The 18,370-nt window shown below is 44.2% G+C and overlaps 3 protein-coding genes across 4 annotated transcripts in view; 2 read left to right on the top strand and 1 right to left on the bottom strand.

Moving 5' to 3' along the window:
- LOC100678650 overlaps nucleotides 1–8,451 on the top strand; it is a 22,658-nt gene extending 14,207 nt beyond the window's left edge. The window contains exons 2-3 of one of the 2 annotated variants that reach the window (XM_003424651.5): nucleotides 3,044–3,370; nucleotides 4,905–8,451. In XM_003424651.5, coding sequence (XP_003424699.1) covers nucleotides 3,044–3,370; nucleotides 4,905–5,278 — 701 coding nt within the window. In that variant the 3' untranslated portion in view covers nucleotides 5,279–8,451. The remainder of the gene's footprint in view (nucleotides 1–3,043; nucleotides 3,371–4,904) is intronic. The other variant, XM_031923113.1, reaches the window with a different exon arrangement.
- On the top strand, nucleotides 5,717–13,304 carry LOC100114179 (mitochondrial E3 ubiquitin protein ligase 1). Its single transcript, XM_001599244.4, has 5 exons — nucleotides 5,717–11,986; nucleotides 12,074–12,279; nucleotides 12,341–12,525; nucleotides 12,599–12,803; nucleotides 12,878–13,304. The coding sequence occupies exons 1-5, from the start codon at nucleotides 11,882–11,884 to the stop codon at nucleotides 13,203–13,205; spliced, it is 1,029 nt and encodes a 342-aa protein (XP_001599294.1). The 5' UTR covers nucleotides 5,717–11,881; the 3' UTR covers nucleotides 13,206–13,304.
- LOC100678584 lies at nucleotides 13,290–18,370 on the bottom strand. The gene is made up of 5 exons (XM_003424650.5): nucleotides 18,230–18,370; nucleotides 15,577–18,161; nucleotides 14,952–15,491; nucleotides 14,677–14,881; nucleotides 13,290–14,606 (listed from the first exon to the last, which is right to left on the bottom strand). The coding sequence occupies exons 2-5, from the start codon at nucleotides 15,625–15,627 to the stop codon at nucleotides 13,339–13,341; spliced, it is 2,064 nt and encodes a 687-aa protein (XP_003424698.1). The 5' UTR covers nucleotides 15,628–18,161; nucleotides 18,230–18,370; the 3' UTR covers nucleotides 13,290–13,338.

Here is an 18,370-nt window from a genome sequence, read left to right as displayed (position 1 = left end):
TAACGAATATAGTCGATCCGGTGAGTCGGTTCTTTTTTCGAAATCGATCATTATTTTGCGAGCTTTTTTTCTCTAGAAATCTCGCCGGATTCGCAATGTCAAGGCCACGTGTTTTTATAAAGAGAAGAGTAGGTGTACATCGTAATGATCCCGTATAATGAGCTGCGCGTATATCGATAAAACTTGGTAACGAGCTCGTTAATGACCTGTAAATATTTGCCAATTTCATTTCTTCTGGAAAACGCGAAGGTAGCCAAATGTACACATACTCGCGTTAAAAGTTCGGCCGAATTGCAGCGAGCAACTCGATTATACGCACCGAGTGTCGCGGGTCGCGCGGAGAGAATAAATAAAATAATTATACGCTGCTGCTGCGGTTAATCGATAGAATTAATCCGATTAAAAATCCTCGATTCACATCCGAGCTTCAATTTATACACTTCTATCAATTCGAGTGCGGAGAGCTTGTATACGTATATATATATATATATATATATATATAGCTGCCGAAAGAAATAATTCCGGGGCGAACTTTGTTACTCGTCTCCATAAAACCGAAATAGCAGCATTCCGCTCTTCGCCAGGGCAAAACAAGCGTCGGCGAGAAATTTAATCACATTACACGCGCGCGCGCGCAAAAACCTCGCACCTACTATATACTCCCATACGGTGTAGGTATAGCGTGTGTAGGGAGCCTCGCGCAGCAAAAAACAAGCCGAAAACAACAGTCGAACAAGAAGCATCTCGGCTCGGCGATAAATTAAGCGAGGGCCAATAGGCCATATCCTACATCCTATATCCACACACACACACAAGAAAAAAAATTGCCTCCGGCGTCGCGTATAAATCGAGTAAGAGGAGAGAAGAAAAAGGCACACGTCCACCTCCTCTCTCGTACGCGAGTCTCGCGTGTACGTGACTGGACGGACGTTCTCGGCAATGCCGATATTAGGAAAGAGCTGCGCTGAATCAATGTCGCGCGCTGGAAATGATCCGTGCTCTCGAGTGAAGCGAAAGGGAAAAGCCCGGCGTGCCAGTGGCACGTTTTTTCCTCCTCTCCTCCTTATATTCTCTGGCTACACTATATAGTCTATTCGAGACTGGAATCTCCAGCTATAGGTTTCGCGGGACTTTGTTTATAATTAGACTGACCAGTTCGTCCTCTCTCGCGGCTTTCTATTGCAGGGAAAGGCGGCGAACCGGTTGAAAAGTTTATTTTTGGATTCGATTTTTCGCATCGATTAATTCCCTATAGGGTGTATAGCTTCTGTTCTGGCGCCGACCTCCGCCAAAGAACAGCCGTTTATATTCGGGAACGAAATTGCCTCTCGACTCTGCGGCGGGCCCTTTGATGTCGTTTTTATATTACGTTATCGCGGAGGGCCGCTCTCTCTCTCTCTCTCTTCAGTCAAACATTGATTCTGTATATTACGCGAACTCCGCTCGATCAGAAAAACAATCAATCTTCGCTGTATACACACACATCGCGCGCGCATGAATAATGCATTATTATTCCGCGAGTGCGACGCGGCGAAATGTAAACTTTTTTTACGCTCCACGCTCCGAAAAGCTGTGTACCGTTCGTTAAACGATAACGCTTCGCCGATCTCACCTTTTTGAAAAAAAAAAATAATAATAATAATAATAATTATTTATCGAAGCTGTTTGCGAAAACGCGAATAGATCCTTGTAAAAGGCAACTTTCCAGCGCAACTATCTCGACCAGTCCGATTAAAAATAGACGACTGAGCGCGCGCGCGCGAGAGTTCGAAGGCACCGCGGCGAGCGAGAACAACATCGGCAACCGGTTTCGCGAACTTGACGCTGTATGATAATCGGCGAAGCTCTCTTTACCCTCGCGAGTCGTTTCTGTAGCGTACGTGTATACTGGAATTTTAACGATTTATCGCTGCATTCGTTGCGAACCGATTGCGTCTTCCGATGGAAAAAGAGACCGTAATTCGATAATTCGATCCGCTAACGAGCGCAAAACCGCCGCGAAAGGAAAAAAAAATCAAAGACGCTAACGATATCCCGAACGACGCGCAATTAGATCATCGTTAGACGGTCGAAGCAATAGATTTATATAACGGTACACGTGCCGTCGTCGAATAAGCCTTAACGGTGTTACCGATCTCCGATCGATTTTTCGCCGATTATCGCGACAGTGTCGTAAAAAAAAAAGAGAGAATATAACTCGGCTGACTTTCTACGCGACGTTCGCTTCCTCCTCCGCATACCGATTAGCGTCGCTGGTGTTACTACTCTGTACGGTTACGTCAAAACGCGTGGATGGCCAAATCGGTAGATACACCTATATCGACATTGTACGTATATATCGTATGAATTAAAGAACGCGCGAGGCGGACTATTTTCGAAAATCATAGTCACAAGTCGTCGCGATCGGCTTTATTGCCGTCGATTCTCGGATAATTATTTATACGCAGATAGCGGAGGATCCCTTTGCAACAAACATCGCGACGTGCACAGAGCTTAGCTCGAGCGCAACGGAAGAGCAATAAAGCAATCAAGCGCGAACGATCCATACGCGAAATCGTTTCAGATCAAAGTCAAACAATTTAGCCCGATCAGTCCCCGTGCGCGCGCGCGCGTGTGTGTGTACGAGAAGCTAATTGGAAGCGATGCGTGTATATAGCACAGCCTCGATAAATCTCAATCGGATGCAAAGTGGCGCTCTCAATTCGCCCTTCTCTCGCTGCACTCGCTCGATGCGAGGAGAAGAAGAAGATTTTTTTGAAAGATGTACCGTTGAGAGCCGCAAGGCCAGCCGGAAGTTGACCTTTGGATTTACGACGTTTTCTTTTTTCGCCTCTCGCGGTAAATCTCATCAGGCCGTACAATGCTCTGTTTGGTCTGCTGTAAGCGGCTGTTTGCGAATGTATTTTTCTCTAAATTCCAGCGATTAGCATAATCTCAAAACCGGCGGGCCGATTAAACTCGCGCTTCCTCATAGTTGCTAAACAAATTATGCGAGACCATCAGCCCCTAGCTAAACCCGCCTTTCTTCTCTCTCTGTTCGCAGGTTACGCACAAGGTCTCAGCGGCGGCGGTGGCGGCAGCAGTACCGGCAGTCCAAGCCTGGAAGCTTCGACCGAGTCCGGCCGGTTACTTCGGAGCCACGTAGCCGAGGCGATCCTTCCTCGGGAGGAGGATCAGCCCGACGACGACGTGGACGACGACGAGGAGGAGGATTCCTCCGCCTCGCGCGAAGATTACGGCCTGCAGCAGCAGCATCAGCGCGGTACGAAGCGCCGTAACGACGAGCAGACGGTCTACGTAATTGAATTCGAGACCGAGGCCGACGGGAGCAAGGGTGAGAGCCACCGAAATCGCAAGGACATGTCCGACGGTGAGATGGAGTTTGATCGCACGTATAACGTTCTCTAGGAGTTATAGTCGAGCGCGAGCTTATATCCGGCTGCTAGCTGCCTTTATGCAGCAGGGGGGAATGTTATTAAAATGTCGCTTTACAGCCGCGTGTATCGCGCGCGAAGATCTTAAATTCGCGTGTAATGATTTTAATGGCCGAGCTGCTGGGGGATTAGCAAACTTTTCAAATTGCCCGCGCTTCCGGAAAATGTCCTATTGAGTTACGCTTTAAATGGATTTATTTTTAATCGCTCTCGAGGCGGATAATGCTGGACAGACTTCGGATATGGGATCGGTTTTCTCAAAAAAAGTTCCCGCTTAAAAATCCCCATACCCGGACTCCTTCGAGCCGAGTTAGCTTGCAATGATATAAGTAAAGGATAGTGAAAAAGTTGGCCAGTGGCGTGTATTTCATTTTTACTGTTACTCGTCAAACGGGCGGGGGGAGGCCCTTCACGACTCGGCACGGATACGAGCTTTTTTTTTTATCGCTGATGAAATTGCGAGAAGATACAGAAATGAAGGCAGAGAGAAGCAGACCCTTCATTAGAATCACCGTCGCGGCGCAACACAGATCCAATAAAATCAGATTAGAACGAGAGAGAGAGAGAGAGAACGCTCGCCGTTAGCGGGGGCCAACTCTAATCCAAACTCACTGCTCTACATAGCGTCTACGCGTACGCGCGGATCGCGTAGAGCAAACCCTAGCCGTTTCCATTTCGGAAATATCCAGCTTGGCTGCGCTATGGATACGTATAAGGTAGTACATACGGAGAGAGTGAGAGAGAAGGAGAAGGAGAAGGAGAAGGCCATTGTGAGAGTATAACGACGATGATTCCCTCGGACGCAGTTTCTTGCGAATTAGCGGACGTCCGGCATAATTGCCTCGTCACCTCGGGACCCGTGGGGGCTCGTTTGCGCGCTCGAGGAGAGATTTTTGCGCCGTCCATGTGAAAGTCCCGACTTGGGATCGATTCGACGCCGTCTTAGAATAGCTCGGTTTTTCTCTCTTTCGAAAAAAGCTGCCACGCGCGCGCATATGATTATGGAAATGAAAATTACGCGACTCGCGGGACGAAAAAAAAATGCAATTTTACGTCCGTGAAAAATTATAACTCGCAACTGCTCGCAATTGGTACAGACTATAGCCGATGTGGTTTTTTTCTTTTTCTCAGCTCTCTCATTGTTCGCTCGAATCTTTCGTCATCCGCTGCCGACGTCGTTACTTCAGCGTCGGATAGTCGCTCGCTCGCGTAGTGAACTCTTTTTTCTCTCTCTCTCTCTCTCTCCCGGCTGCATTCGTAGAGCGTGATGTAACGAGACTCGTCGAATTGGCACATTTATTATTTACAAGAGCGCCGAGAGAGAGAGAGAGAGAGAGAGAGAGAAGTAATTTTGCAGTTCATTTTTCGCTAGTCCATTGTCCTCATTACCGGTTGCGCAACCAGCTAACAACAGTATACAAACTTTACAGCTCTTGTTATAATAATCAACAATATCCCCTTCTGTTTCAGACGGCAGCGAGGCCCAATCGCCGCTGGACCCCTGGTCGATCGTCTGGTACATCGGCTCGTTCGGCGGCCTCGTGGCCTTCTTCCTCATAGTCAGCTGCTCGGAATGGTGCTGCCGTCGCGGTGCCAGGCCCCTCTCCGTGCCCTACACCCAGCGAGGCGAGGTGATCAATCCGAACGGCCAGCCGGTCAGCGAGTCGCCGCCGCCCCCGTACCACCTGTTCGCCCCGCCGCCGTACGACTCGGTCAACTACGCCGAGATCGCCGACAAGTCCGGCAACGGCGAGAAGCTCGACATCTACGTCATCACCATGCCGATCCAGCAAGCCCCGGTCATGCCTCCGGCTCAGCTGCAGGAACAGCCGCCGCCCGCGTAGAAGCACGTTCTGCTGGTCGCCAAGTCGCGGCTGCTCGGCACCAGACTGCTGCTGCTGCTGCTCTCGCCGTCCGAGGCCGAGCCGCGGCCCGGCAGGAGGCGACGCGTGCCGCCGCGCGACCACGGACGACCAGCGGCCATACGGGATGTCAGCTGCGAGGAGGAGCAGCGCGAGCGCGTCTGATCCCTCGCGCGCCGAGTGACATTAGCGCAGCGACGATGAGGCCTCCTTCGACTTTTACTCCTATGCGTTGTTGGCCCGAGAGCGTTCCACTCTAAAACATTCACTCCTAAGTGATTTTTCTACATGACGCGCGAGGAGAGGATTGCCGACACAACGTTGCGGTGGTTTACGAGAAAACCGGAATCCCGACGAACGCTTCCTGATGTCTTACTTTGCGCGCGCGCGCACGCGCGTCATTTCGAAACTTCAACTCGATGTATTTATGTGAATCGTGCCTCGCGCGACCTAACGAGTTCTTAACGATTCCTAGCCGCGATCCCCGGTTGACAAGTGGCACAAAAACTCGAGAATATTTTCCACGCCCTTCTCTTTCTCTCGAATTACTACTCGGAGCAATTCTCTCGCCCTCGGTCTCCATCGGTGTAACGTGACTAATGGCACATCCAAGGAAACAATTCGCAGCTGATCGAACGCGGAAAGAGGCTGCGCGAATTGCGTCAGTTCGCGCGAGTACCTGAACACGCGTTCCTTCCAATACCTGCTCCGACGTGACTAATGCCAAATGACGCTCGGCCGGGCTAATGCGCGCGCGTTTCCTCGTTTTTAACTGCGCGACGGGGCTTAAGGAAGTGAAAGGTGCGAAACGATATTGCAACGACAACACTACTGCCCGAGAGTTTTCTTTTTTTTTTTTTTTTTTTTTGAAACAATTTCAAGCTGCCGATCATACCTGCGAATCGCCGTGCCAAGGCGAGCTTTCTCCCGATGCGTGTACAGGCGATAAAAGCTCGCAGCTCAGCCGCATGTAAAGCGAAGAAAAGCCAGTGTATGTACCAGCGCGCAGGCGGCCATAAAGCCGACGTCGTAATACGCAACCTCACGAGCTGCAGGCCCGTAAATCAGCGATATGGTCACTTGGTCACGGACCGACTCGCCTTGTTCCAGAAGACGGTCTCTCTCTCTCTCTCTCTCTCTCTCTATCTCTCTCTCTCCCTCTCGAATCCTAAAGGACGAGAAGGAAACCATTAGCCATCGGCGGATGATTCTTTGTCGGGTGAATCAACCTCTGCTCTCTCGCGACAAAAGCGCGGAAAATTGACGAGAAACGAGATCGCCCCGTATAAGCGGAGAAAGACGTACACGGCTCTCTCGCATGTAACGATCGACGCGTGACGTTGGCGACGCTGCATTTGACCTCAATCATTGCGAGAGACGCAAGGTCGACTCGAGATATAATTTGCCTATAGACGTACAGAGCGACTCGCTCGACTGCCGATCGCTCGTTAAGATTCTCCCGAAAAATCGTACAGCGGCTAGGGAAATTAAAAGGAAAAAAAAAAAAAAAAAAGAAAAAACTGCAGCGGCGTCGCCTTTCTCGCGCGCAATAAACGTAAAAACTATCTCGATAATGCAGTCGCTCGAGAGACACGCTCCGCTCGTAAAAGTCATTCCGCGCCAAACTGGCCGACTGCCGAATATTTCTCTCCCGCTTCGTGGCACGTCTCTCCGAATATACCGCGCGGCTACTCGAGAAAAATTATATCGCGCGTAAAGCCGTAAAAAAGCTCTCGTCGATAATTATTGCGCTAGACTTTGTCGCCCGAGTGTGTACATACCTGCAAGTTTGATCGTTACGAGAGAGAGAGAGAAAGAGAGATTTTAACGGCGAAACGTTTCGCGGCCGTAAAACTGTGTGCGCCAGCCGCGAAGCGAGGAATTTCGAGGATATTAGGTTTTTAACGATTTCAGGTTCGTACACGCGCGAGCCAATGACCCGCGGAGCGAATCGGCTGCGATGGAAAATCTCGCGTTTCCTTTTTCTCGCACCTGTCGCGCGGCGCTTATCGAAGTTGCGCTGGAGTAATTATATACCGTTTAGTATTAAACAGCTGCGAAGATTGTTATTTAATTTCTCGGTGATTTTCTGCTGCGTTTTCGACCGTTTCTCAAACGAACCGCCCAAACACCAGTATTATTATCCGATCGTAGGCGGTTCGTTAAACTTTCGCAAAAGCAGCAAAAAATCCCGGCTATCGTTTTCCTCCGAGCCTTAGCTCTCCGCTCTCTCTTTCTCTTTCTTTTTTTTTTTTTTTATCAAGGAAAAAAGCCGGAGCAGAGTTATAGCAGCCGAAACTTCGATAAGCGCCGCCTGCACCGCGCACCGCCGGTATCGCTACACGCGGCTTTTCTCTCGTCGCTTGTACGTATATTGCAAAAAGAGGAGGAACATATTCGGCGACGGGCTAAATCGACTCCCGATCGATCTGCTCTTCACTCTGCGTTTACGTGTGTGTGTGTGTGTGTCTGTGCGTGCCGATGAGTTAAGGAGGAGGAAGAGCGTCTCACGTGATCTCAACTAGTCGTTCAAGTGTACATATGTAAATTAAGAATGTATAGGTATATGTATATGTAAAATACGCGCGCCTTGCCGTGAAATTTTCTGTTAAGCCGCGAACGATGATTACGCTATATCGCATATATGTATATCGATGTGAAACTCTGCTGTGCGGGAGAGACTGCGAGTCTATATGTGTCTGTCAATTATAAGTACACACGTGTGCGTGCGCGCGCGCGCGTGTACGTCGTTGTGTAATGCGCTCGATGGGACACGAGCGAGAGAGGATGTGGATGGATATCGAAGTATGACTGTGACGAAGCGCCGCCGCGTGCTATATGCGTATATAGTGACGCTATCTCGAGCCGTCGCTAAATTATTTTTTATACTTTTATACACACGCGAACGTATATATATATATAGCGGCGGATCGCCATTTTAAACGTAAGGTAACGTAAAAGATGCGTGCGCGCATCGGCGACGATCGACACGACTCTTTCTATATAGCTTCTATAAGGATCATTATTACTATTATTGTGTAACGAATTATTATCATTAATCGTATATCGAAGGAAAAGCGTACATGTGACGATTGTTTGTCGATTCTGACGATGAGGATGAGCGAGAATAAAGTTTCGTTTGGTTAGACACGTTACACGGCGTGACTTTTGTTTTCCCCATTATACTCCTACTTTGCGAAGTGTCCAGTAATGAGGCGGAAATCATGTCGTCCAACGAGTGACTGTCGAGAATATAATAAAGTAGTCGCAAAACAAAGACAGCCAAGAAGCCGCAACTCTTGGCAACTGCCGCTCGCAAATCATCGCTTGACAAGGCTCTCCTCTCGACAAAGTTTCGTCCACTGCAGCCGCGCGTCCCAATAATCAGCGCCGCTGGATCGTCGCCAATAAATAACGCCGTGCGGCCAATGTCATTGCCATCGCTGTCTCTCGAGAACCTTACACACGTGTATTACGTAGTTTTATAAGTTACACGCTAGACGAAAAAGTTTGCGAGGTTCATCGACTCTTCTAGACGATTTTCCTCTCTCGGATCGGGACGCTTATACGCAATCCACGCAAATCGATGTGCGCCGACTCATCCGGAAGCGCGTTTTATCTCGTCTCGCGGATGGCGTAATTTTTCGAGAAACATCCTCGTGTCGGCGCATCGAACGAACTTATCGCGTCGCCTAGTGACGACGGACGTGCGCCTCTCCGGAAAAAGAAGTTTGCCGCGCTCGTCGCGAGAATAGGGAAATCGTTCGGCTTCCGGCGCGCTAAATCTGGAAAATGGCGTTTCTCTCTCTCGCGCGCGCAAACGCGATTTCTCACATCAACCGGGGAATTTTCATTAGACGCCGGGGCGGATAAATGAGGCTGATTTTTCGAAGATTCCCGTAAAATCGATTCGCTGACTTATTAACGCGCGACATGGATATCTTGTCGTGAGGGGAAAAGACGCCGCCAGCGGGACTCTCGTGCCCTCTTAATGCGGATTAAGGATCGGCTGCTGCACCTTTCGCGGATTTCCCACAAGACCAGCTCTCCGAGCGACGTATACATCAGCCTTCGGGACTCTCCTCTGCGGCTATAGCTATATATACGTGTGCGTTCCGCGAGAGAGATGCGCTCGCGCGTTTCGAATAATTAATGGATATAAACTATATATAGCTATATATCGAGGGGTATGTATATTTTGCAGCTGCGGCGAGGTATAGTTGTAGTATTTTGCTCCGAAACGAGTGTATATTTTCGGCGCGGATGATTATCGTCTCTGCTTATGATCGATTTGCAACGAGGAGAGAATCAAGAGGAAAAAACTCGAATTTTCTCGCTCATTAAGCGGCACGACCTTCGCACCTGCGTCTACCACACGTGCAGCGTTGCATAGCGAAAGGCGCTCGTACTAGCAGACTCTGCGTTACGCAACGTATTTTTCGATCACGCAAGAAGAAAACAAGGAGAATCTTTTGAAAAACTGCTTTTCCCATATACCGCGAGCAAAGCAGCCCGGAGCTGAGGAGCCGAAACGACGAGGACCACAGAGCGAGCGAAGCTCTCGACGGACTCTATATATATATAACATTCTCTCTCGGCGCGCGCGCGCGCTCCTCTGTGTTTGCTAGATTTTTACGATTTTTCGTTTACGACGCCGCGCGGGACTGGATCCTTTTTCTACTCGACTCTCCTCTGACCGCACCGCGGGGGACATCTCTCGACTCGCCTCACGCGGATGTGTCCCTATCGGCCGAGAGATAGAGAGAGAGAGAGAAGAGCGCAACGAGTGCGCAATACCAGCACCAAAAGTCAGCGGAATTTCGGGAGCTGTTTCCATTGTTAGATTGATCCTCAAAAGTGTTCCGCCCAATATTGTCTCTTTGTCCATTTTCCAAGCATTTCCCGCGGCATCCCATCTCGCGCTCCGCCAAGTATTCGGCATTATGAGACTGTCTCTCTCTCTCTCTGCGCTTTTCTTATGCAACTGGCGCGAGCTTGACTTTTGAATTGCTTAAATTACGACGGCTAGTGTGATTTACTTTCTTCCGAGATTGCTCTGTGTGCGCCGCGATATATTACCGCTCGTATTATTCTCGTAAAGGAGCCGCTCGCGCGCACGCATGCGCCTTGTATATACTTCCTCGCGCCGCTCGGATTTTATAGACGATGTACGTTGTATATCCTTACTGATCGATTATCCGCGTTTGTTTGCGCGCGCCAAAGTTATCCCCTATATTTCGCTTATCGTAAATTCATGCCTTTCGCGATAATTACTCCGAGCTTTTTACGACTTCCTCTACCGTTATGCTATATAACGTTTTACGATTTTATTAACGCCACTTAAAACTTGCGCGGATTGAAAAGTTTCGAAAATTTTTAAAACCAATCGATCCGCTTTATCGGCGCGACTTGTAGAAATTTTTTATGCGCGAATTTCCCTGCGCATAGCGTGTTAAAGGAGAGCGGGGATATTCCGTAATTATAAAGTTGTATATTTGTGAATCTAATCTCGAAAAGTCCGCTCCAAGATTAAAAAAGACATTGAAACTTTTCACGGCTCGTTATACAAGTTCCAGAAATCTTCTTGACTCGCGCATAGCTGTACCTGTAGCAGCGTCGGTATAGCCAAAAAAAAAGAAAAAAAAAACAAAACCTGCCTAACTAGAGGTGAAAAAGGTACTTCAACTTTTTGCGGCTCGCGGCGAGTTTGGAACTTTGTTATTTTTATTTTTCCCGCTACTCAACTTTCATAGCGATAAGCTCAATTTTTTGTTTTCCCTTGTTCGAAAATGATCAAGCGACTTCGTTAGTTCGTTGATTTTTTTCGAAAATTTATGCTAATATACTTACGAAATAAATGATGCATGATCGCCGTTGACTGACGAACACGGGAATTCACTCGGTTGGCGGGATATTGAGAATCGATATCTAAAACAATCCGGCATATGATGAAAATACGCATACGTATATGCAGAGGCTGTATTAGCATAAATATTTAGACCATCGGAGTATACACCCTATACATACTCGCGCAGTAGTTCGAGGCCGAGTACGGCGGCAAATAATAAGTATGTGCAAATTAGAAGTTTCTCAGCTTTTCAGTATCTATAGACACGAATTTGTTCGCTTGAGAAACTTCTCGCGCACGAGTATAAGTATACTCGCGGCATCTTAAAAAAAAAAAAAAAAAAAAAAGCCGCAGAAAACTATCTTATCGATCCGTCGAGCCCGAAATCAGCTGCGAGTATAGAGTGGAGCACTCTACAGCACGCGTGATCGGAAAGCTTCGGCGACTTGAAGTGAGGGCCAGCTGCGTCGGTATACGAGCGTCAAATTGACCAAATTTCAGGAAAAATTTTCGTCTATACATCCAAAAATAAGTAACTAGGTGTATATATATACTCAAGTGTCCCACGGAACAATCACAAAATGAGCTAATGGTGCCTCTCTGACAGCAAAGACATGGCGTAGAAAAGGAAAAAAGACGAGGCAAGGCACGCGATGAACAAATTCACGGTGAAATGTTGACCCCCGCAAAATGAGAATTGGCTGCAGCAGTTCGGAATTCAAAAGCTTAACCTAATAATGGATTATTTAGGCGAATTCATCGCCCTGGGCATTGACAGTATAATATTTGGAATCTGTTTGAAACAGTATTTTTACTGTAAAAATTCGATACACGCTGTAAAGGTAAGGGACTTCTGCACTTGGTTCAAGCACATTTTTTTTGGAGCAGGAAATATTCACCTCTACCCGTTGTTATTGTTCTGTACGCAGAATGCTGAGTTTCACGAAGTCAGCAGTAGTCTCAACGATCTGGTGCAGAGGAGTCCAGAGAACAAAATTGACTACATTGCCATCAGGGGGGCTGTGAAACCCATTGGGGAGCCAATACGCAGCATCAACAGCAAAGACGTCACAGGAGTTATTCAGAAACTCAGCGTTACGGAACATGTTGTCGTTAGAACAACATCTGGTTACTGGTATGCTTTGTCAACAGCAGTTTACGCAGGGGATAAGTAATAAAATGAAATTCATTCCCAGGTCTGACCAAGAACACACGATGCAAGAGGTTTTCAACTCAGTCCCGTTTGTTCTTAAAAAGGGCAGCCATCAAATCGAGGTAGTCGATGCCATGGCTGCAGAAATTCTGGACATGGAGACCATTTCTGACTTCTTTGAACCAAGTGCTCCAAACCTTGTTGACTATGTATGGGGATTTTTTACTGGTAAATAATTTTCAGATATATTCGGTAAATTTCTATTCCGTATGCTCATGGGCATGTTGTGATTTATTGCCAGGGCATAGACAGAGAGGTTTGCAGTCAACGGAAGAAATGTTGAGAGAAGGTTCAATCATAACTGGAATTGGTGAATTAACCAAATCACCATCCAAGCCTGATTCTCTAATTTTACAACCACCTGTTAATGGTACTCCTTACTACCTCACTACTATGTCTCTAAGTTCACTGCTTCGCAAACTAGATGACCGTAAAAAAATTTACAGGTAAAGCCATTTGTTATGTAACACTGACATCACTACTACAAGTATCTTTATCATTGTGCTGTGTATGCTTGCAGATGGCTATGTTTAATGTTTGGCGCGATTGGATTATTTATCGGCGGCATGGTGTTGAGGCGTTACTTAAAAGACAAGGAAGAACAGAGATTAGCCAACGAATTGCGTAAATCTTTGGAAGAATCTCGAAAAGAAAGAAGACAAAGGGTACGGGACAAAGATCTTCGTGATGATCAGCTTTGTGTCGTTTGTCGCACAAATCCTCGTGAAATTATTCTGTTACCATGCGGCCACGTCTGCCTGTGCGAAGATTGTTCTCTTGACATTGCCAGAGACTGCCCGATTTGCAGGAACAAAATTAGTCAAAAGAATGCCGCCTACATGGTTTGAAATTCCAAGAGTTTTGGTTTTATAATATTTAGGAAATATTTTTGTGATTTTTGGTGCAAAAAAGAATAAAAACGATGAAAAGCCTAAAGTTTTAAAAAACAAGGTATATTATCTCTCTTCATAGCAAAATAGTTTAAAAATCCAAGTTATTTTTAGCTTTGTGCATCATCTCTGGTAACAGAAGAGTGGGCCCTACCCTTTTTGGTTTAGCCTTAACCAAAGTTGGACCATTACCTGTAGACTGATCTGGATTATCCGATTGATGAGGTTCCTCCAACGCTTCTTTTGTTACTTTCGTTTTATCTGTGTCTGCCTGGGTTGTGGATTGTGGCTCTGTAGAATGTTTGTCTTGTTTCTCTGACTCTTCGTCCGATTCGATGGGTTTCAAGTCTTTTACTATTAGTGAGGCCAAGAAGTCTATATCTTCGTCGCTAAAGCGATACGACTCTTTATTTTCGGCAGCTTCTATTTCTTCAGGTGTTAAGGGCTCTTTCAAGTGAACTCTTAATTCTGGATGCATCATTGCCATTAATTTTTTGAAAACGGGTATATTGAATTCTTCATCCCCATCTTCATCGGGATCAAAATTCAACTCTATTGGTGGACTGGATGTCGTACGGGTCTCATCAGGATCTGCTCTTAATTCTGAAGGACATTCACACTCTATCTCTTCTTCCATCTCTTCGGCTTCCATAAAAAATTCTTCATCATCATCACCAGAAGCACTCACTCTCAAAGCATAATCAATTACGCCTCCACAACCTAATTCTTCATAATATGGACTTTCTTCAGGCGGAGAATCTAACGAAATATCTTCCATTTCTCGCTCTAACGCGGCTGCTTCACTGATAACTGACGTTGATTGGTTCGAATCTTTCGACCTACATCCCGATCCGCAATTTCCCTTTTTTTCTCCTCCTCCACATGAAGATGATTGTTCAAAAGGATCTGCGTCTGGTAGCAAAAATAAAAAATCATCTGCGTCTTCCGATGACGCTTCAGGCTTCTTTGACCCACAACTATCTCCACAATCTCCTCCACCTCCGCAAGAAGATGACTGCTCTTTCTCTTCTTCCGGCTTTATTAGACCCCTTCTTATGAGATTATCTTGTTCCATCTTTTTTTTCTTCATTTCTCTTCTGATTTTCTTCTTACTATCACCAACTCTGGCTGGCTTTTTGCGCGCATTTTTCTCTATATTTTCGGATCCGTCTTCGACTTTCATACCCAGTATTTTTTTAGCTTTATTGGATTTTCCTATACCTAGTTTTGGCATACCTATATTCAAACCTTCAAGTAAAACGCACGCTTTACATATCTCCTGACTGGCGATAAATCCGCAACGTGTGCAGTTTCGACGTTCTGGGATCTTGACGCTTTCTTTCAGCCTTACCATCTCGCCTATGAAATAAATGCAAAAATAAGCATCAAGTTAAGTATATAAAAAGATTTTGAAAACAACATGATTTACCGGAATGAATAATGTCGAGTATAGCAGTTGGCCTGACTCTTTCAATTTGTTTTAAGAATTCGCGAGTGTGACCTCTGTAAGCTTCTGGTGAATAGGAGCATTCTGTTGAGAAGTAAACTAACTCCTTGTAGTGAGCATACATAACAATTTCCTTTTCATATGCATACTTTAAAGGCTTGCATCTGGGAATGGTTCCTTCTCCTTCCTACAATAGTAAAATTATTTTTATCAAAACCTCAATCTATTTATGTAATTATATTGAAAATAATACCTACAGTAACAATATGTGTACAACGAGACAATCTTGCAAGATCACCTCTCAATACATTCATTATAACAGTTTCTGCGATATCATCAGCATTGTGCCCAGTAACAATCATGTCTGCATTTAACAACGCTGCACCTCTGTCCAAAGCCTGCCTTCGAAATACACCACAAAAGGTGCAATTATTCTTTTTACCTATCTGTTTAACGATTTCATCCATGGACCATCCATATAAATCTTTGTAGGATAATATTTTTAAAGGCAACTGATAATCATCTCGGTTCTGTTTGACTGTCTCAAGACTGTCATCTCTGTATCCACTGATTCCTTCGTCAATAGACAGTAAAAACAATTCCAATCCATAATCATAACGCTCATTGAGCAGTTTCAAAATGTAAGCTAGTACGGTGGAATCTTTTCCACCTGATGCTCCGATGGCAACTTTGTCTCCTCTTTTGAACAACTCTGCTTTTACTATTGTTACGTGTATCTCTGTTTCAAAGCAATCAAAAAAGCACTCTTTGCACATAGGATCACCGGTTTTTGGCCTCTATGAGTGAATCACAAAGATTATTACTAAGTGAATCACAAAACAAATGTATCATAATATTTTTTGAATTAATGTATTTACTTACTTTTAAAACGGCATTTTTGTTACATGTTACTCTATTACAAACGACTGGCATTTTGTAATTTTGATATCAGTTGATACACAAAATTAAACCAAGTATAATTAAATTAAAATGTATTTAAAACAATTTTCACAGCGTGTCAAAAAAAGTTATTAAGTAAATACTTCAACATGATTGTTAGACTGTCACCTGCTGCAACAATGCATGTTGACACTGAAACATCAGAGAAGTTCAAAGGTAACCTCGAAAAAAGGGTTTTAATTTGACACTATAGGCCGTCGCTATTCAGACGCAACACGCGCACGTGCGTGTATTGTGTAAAATTCAACCCCCCTTACCCCAGCCCGCAAATATTGAATATATATAATAAAAAAAATACTAGTCGATGTATTTTTAATTGCACATTACAAATAATCTATTTATTGTAATTGAACCTCCGTAGTTTTTTAATTAAAAATAAAAAAGAAATGTGCTATATGTACCTTGGAAAAATACGTTTTTCTCAAGAAATATTGTGTTTACCGATATTCTATCAACGTTAAAAAATTGAACCCTAGCTATTTGTAATTGAGACACTGCTAAATATTGCAAAAAAAGCATTTATTTATAAAAAAATCTAAAAAATCACTTTTGAGAAATTTAACATACAGCACCAACGTATTGCGCATGCGCAAACCACTCCGAGTGCGTCAGCGGTCAGCGTGTGGCAGGCAAAGCGAGCAGCTGTTCTGCAGTGGAGAAAATACTTAGTGCTGCTGGCTGCACTTTGTGCTGCTGCTGATGATGTCGCATCTGAAAGCAGTATGCAGCGATCCAGGGGTTGTGCCATTGCCGCAATCAAGGATGGACTTTTCGGATATTCATACAGGAAGTTCTGGTGGAGATGATTGTGATGAGAAATGACTGGACTGTGTGCACTAGGTGTGAGACTTACAGACCACCTAGGGCACATCATTGTAGGATTTGTAAAAGGTGCATTAGGAGAATGGATCATCAAACTTTCTCCTGATATTCTTTTCTGTGTCCATATTTTGGAAAAACTGTGCTACTTACTCGCACTTGTTGGCAATAAAGCAGATATGATTCATCTGAGGCGGAGGAAGGTGAAATTATGAATAAAATGTTATAATTCTTGATGCAAGGAAAAAAGAACTATTGTATGCTTGTGAACACATGTAAACAAACTTGATTATATATTATACTTATTTGTTTTGAAATATATAAATATTCTAAAATATGAACAACTTTGAGTTTATTTTTACTAATTTTGGTAAGGAATAGGCTTGAATCAGTACATTAAAAATGACAAGGAGGTAGAATTTGAAAATCCATTTATTCGCCTCCAGACTATTTGTGTAATATACCTTGACAGCAATGTCTGCTTGTTTTCACATTATCAATATATTTGGCTTACGAACTAAGTTTCTCTTAATGTACAAACAACTATATTATTTAAAAAATTAATACGTGGATTTAATTGGCGTAAAAAGTTTGCCCTTATTATGTATTGTGCAAAAAAAGTGTGGATTCTTCTTGCGTATACAAAAATTTTAAATACTCATAAAGCGGAGAACTGTGGAAGAATAAACTGGAGCGCAAATCTTAGTCCAACGAGATTCTCGTTTCCTCAATCAACCCTCATTCGCAAATCAAATGGATGCCCGTCGTATTTTAAGAAAAAATTTTATAATTTCGAAATCTTTTATAAATTCTTCTATTGTTATTAATATTATTATATTATCATTGCTCTTTCAAATGCGAAGTTAAAAAAAAACATTTTGTCACTTTTATGAGTGCATTAATACACATCTGGGGAAAATATGATTATGAAATAATTTTTTGTAGCTCAAGGTATATATTTACTTATCATAATAAAGCTAAATTATTTTTTTACATAAAAAAAACTTAAAATATATTATTAAATCTACAGACATAAAGCATGATAAACCACTTTTTGTGAAGTGATTGTACATTATGACTGTAAATAGCCAAGAACCTTAAGTATTCAGTTGATATAAATATAAGCTTATAGAGTCTTTATAACTAATATTTTTGTTGCAATGCCTCATATTATTCAGATATGTATTATTGCATGATAAAAGTTACAGTGTTCAAAACCAAACCGCGCCGCAAGAAAAAAAAACTCGACAAAAGTGATATAGAGAAAGAGAGACACGCATGACAGAATATCTAAGCTAGGCATTCAAAATTTCGAAAGTTTAATTTCCAAATGATTAAACGGTATAATTCTTAAACGGTTCTCTTCTCTTAGAAATAAAAATGAAATAGAACAGAACCCACAATCCACGACGCACTTCTTTTTTTAATATTACCGATGTCTTTTTTCAGTCTACTGATCTTTTCATCGGGTGAGAGGATCGGCGCTGCCGAGAAGATCTGCATGTACGACTGTAGAAATCCATAAAAATATTCTGGAAACACTTTGCCTCGTGCCTGTGACAAATACAATTCAGCGCTCTTGCGATTCGACGGATTTTTCTCGATCATCGAGGCCAAGATTTCTCGAATGCCTTCGTCTTCTATATTATCAAGGTGCTTGCTTGCAGAGTAGTCGCCGTTTCTATAAGCTGTAAATGAAAATTCCTAAAATCGAATCAAAATTTTAAATGGAAAAAAAAATTAAAAATCTATTTACCTAAAAGTTGAGAGAAATCGAAAGGCGGGTGGCCTTCATTGTACAATTCAGTCAAAGCACAACCGGCCGAAAAAATATCCATCATGGGATGCAAATCTCCTGTTTTAAGTTCTTGAAAGAGCAGGGTATTGTTGGGTTCTG

The sequence above is a fragment of the Nasonia vitripennis genome, chromosome 2 (genome assembly GCF_009193385.2).
Source record: "Nasonia vitripennis strain AsymCx chromosome 2, Nvit_psr_1.1, whole genome shotgun sequence".
Taxonomy (NCBI): domain Eukaryota; kingdom Metazoa; phylum Arthropoda; class Insecta; order Hymenoptera; family Pteromalidae; genus Nasonia; species Nasonia vitripennis.
The sequence above is the reverse complement of the archived record's forward strand: the minus strand, read 5'-3'. Positions and strand labels throughout refer to the sequence as shown.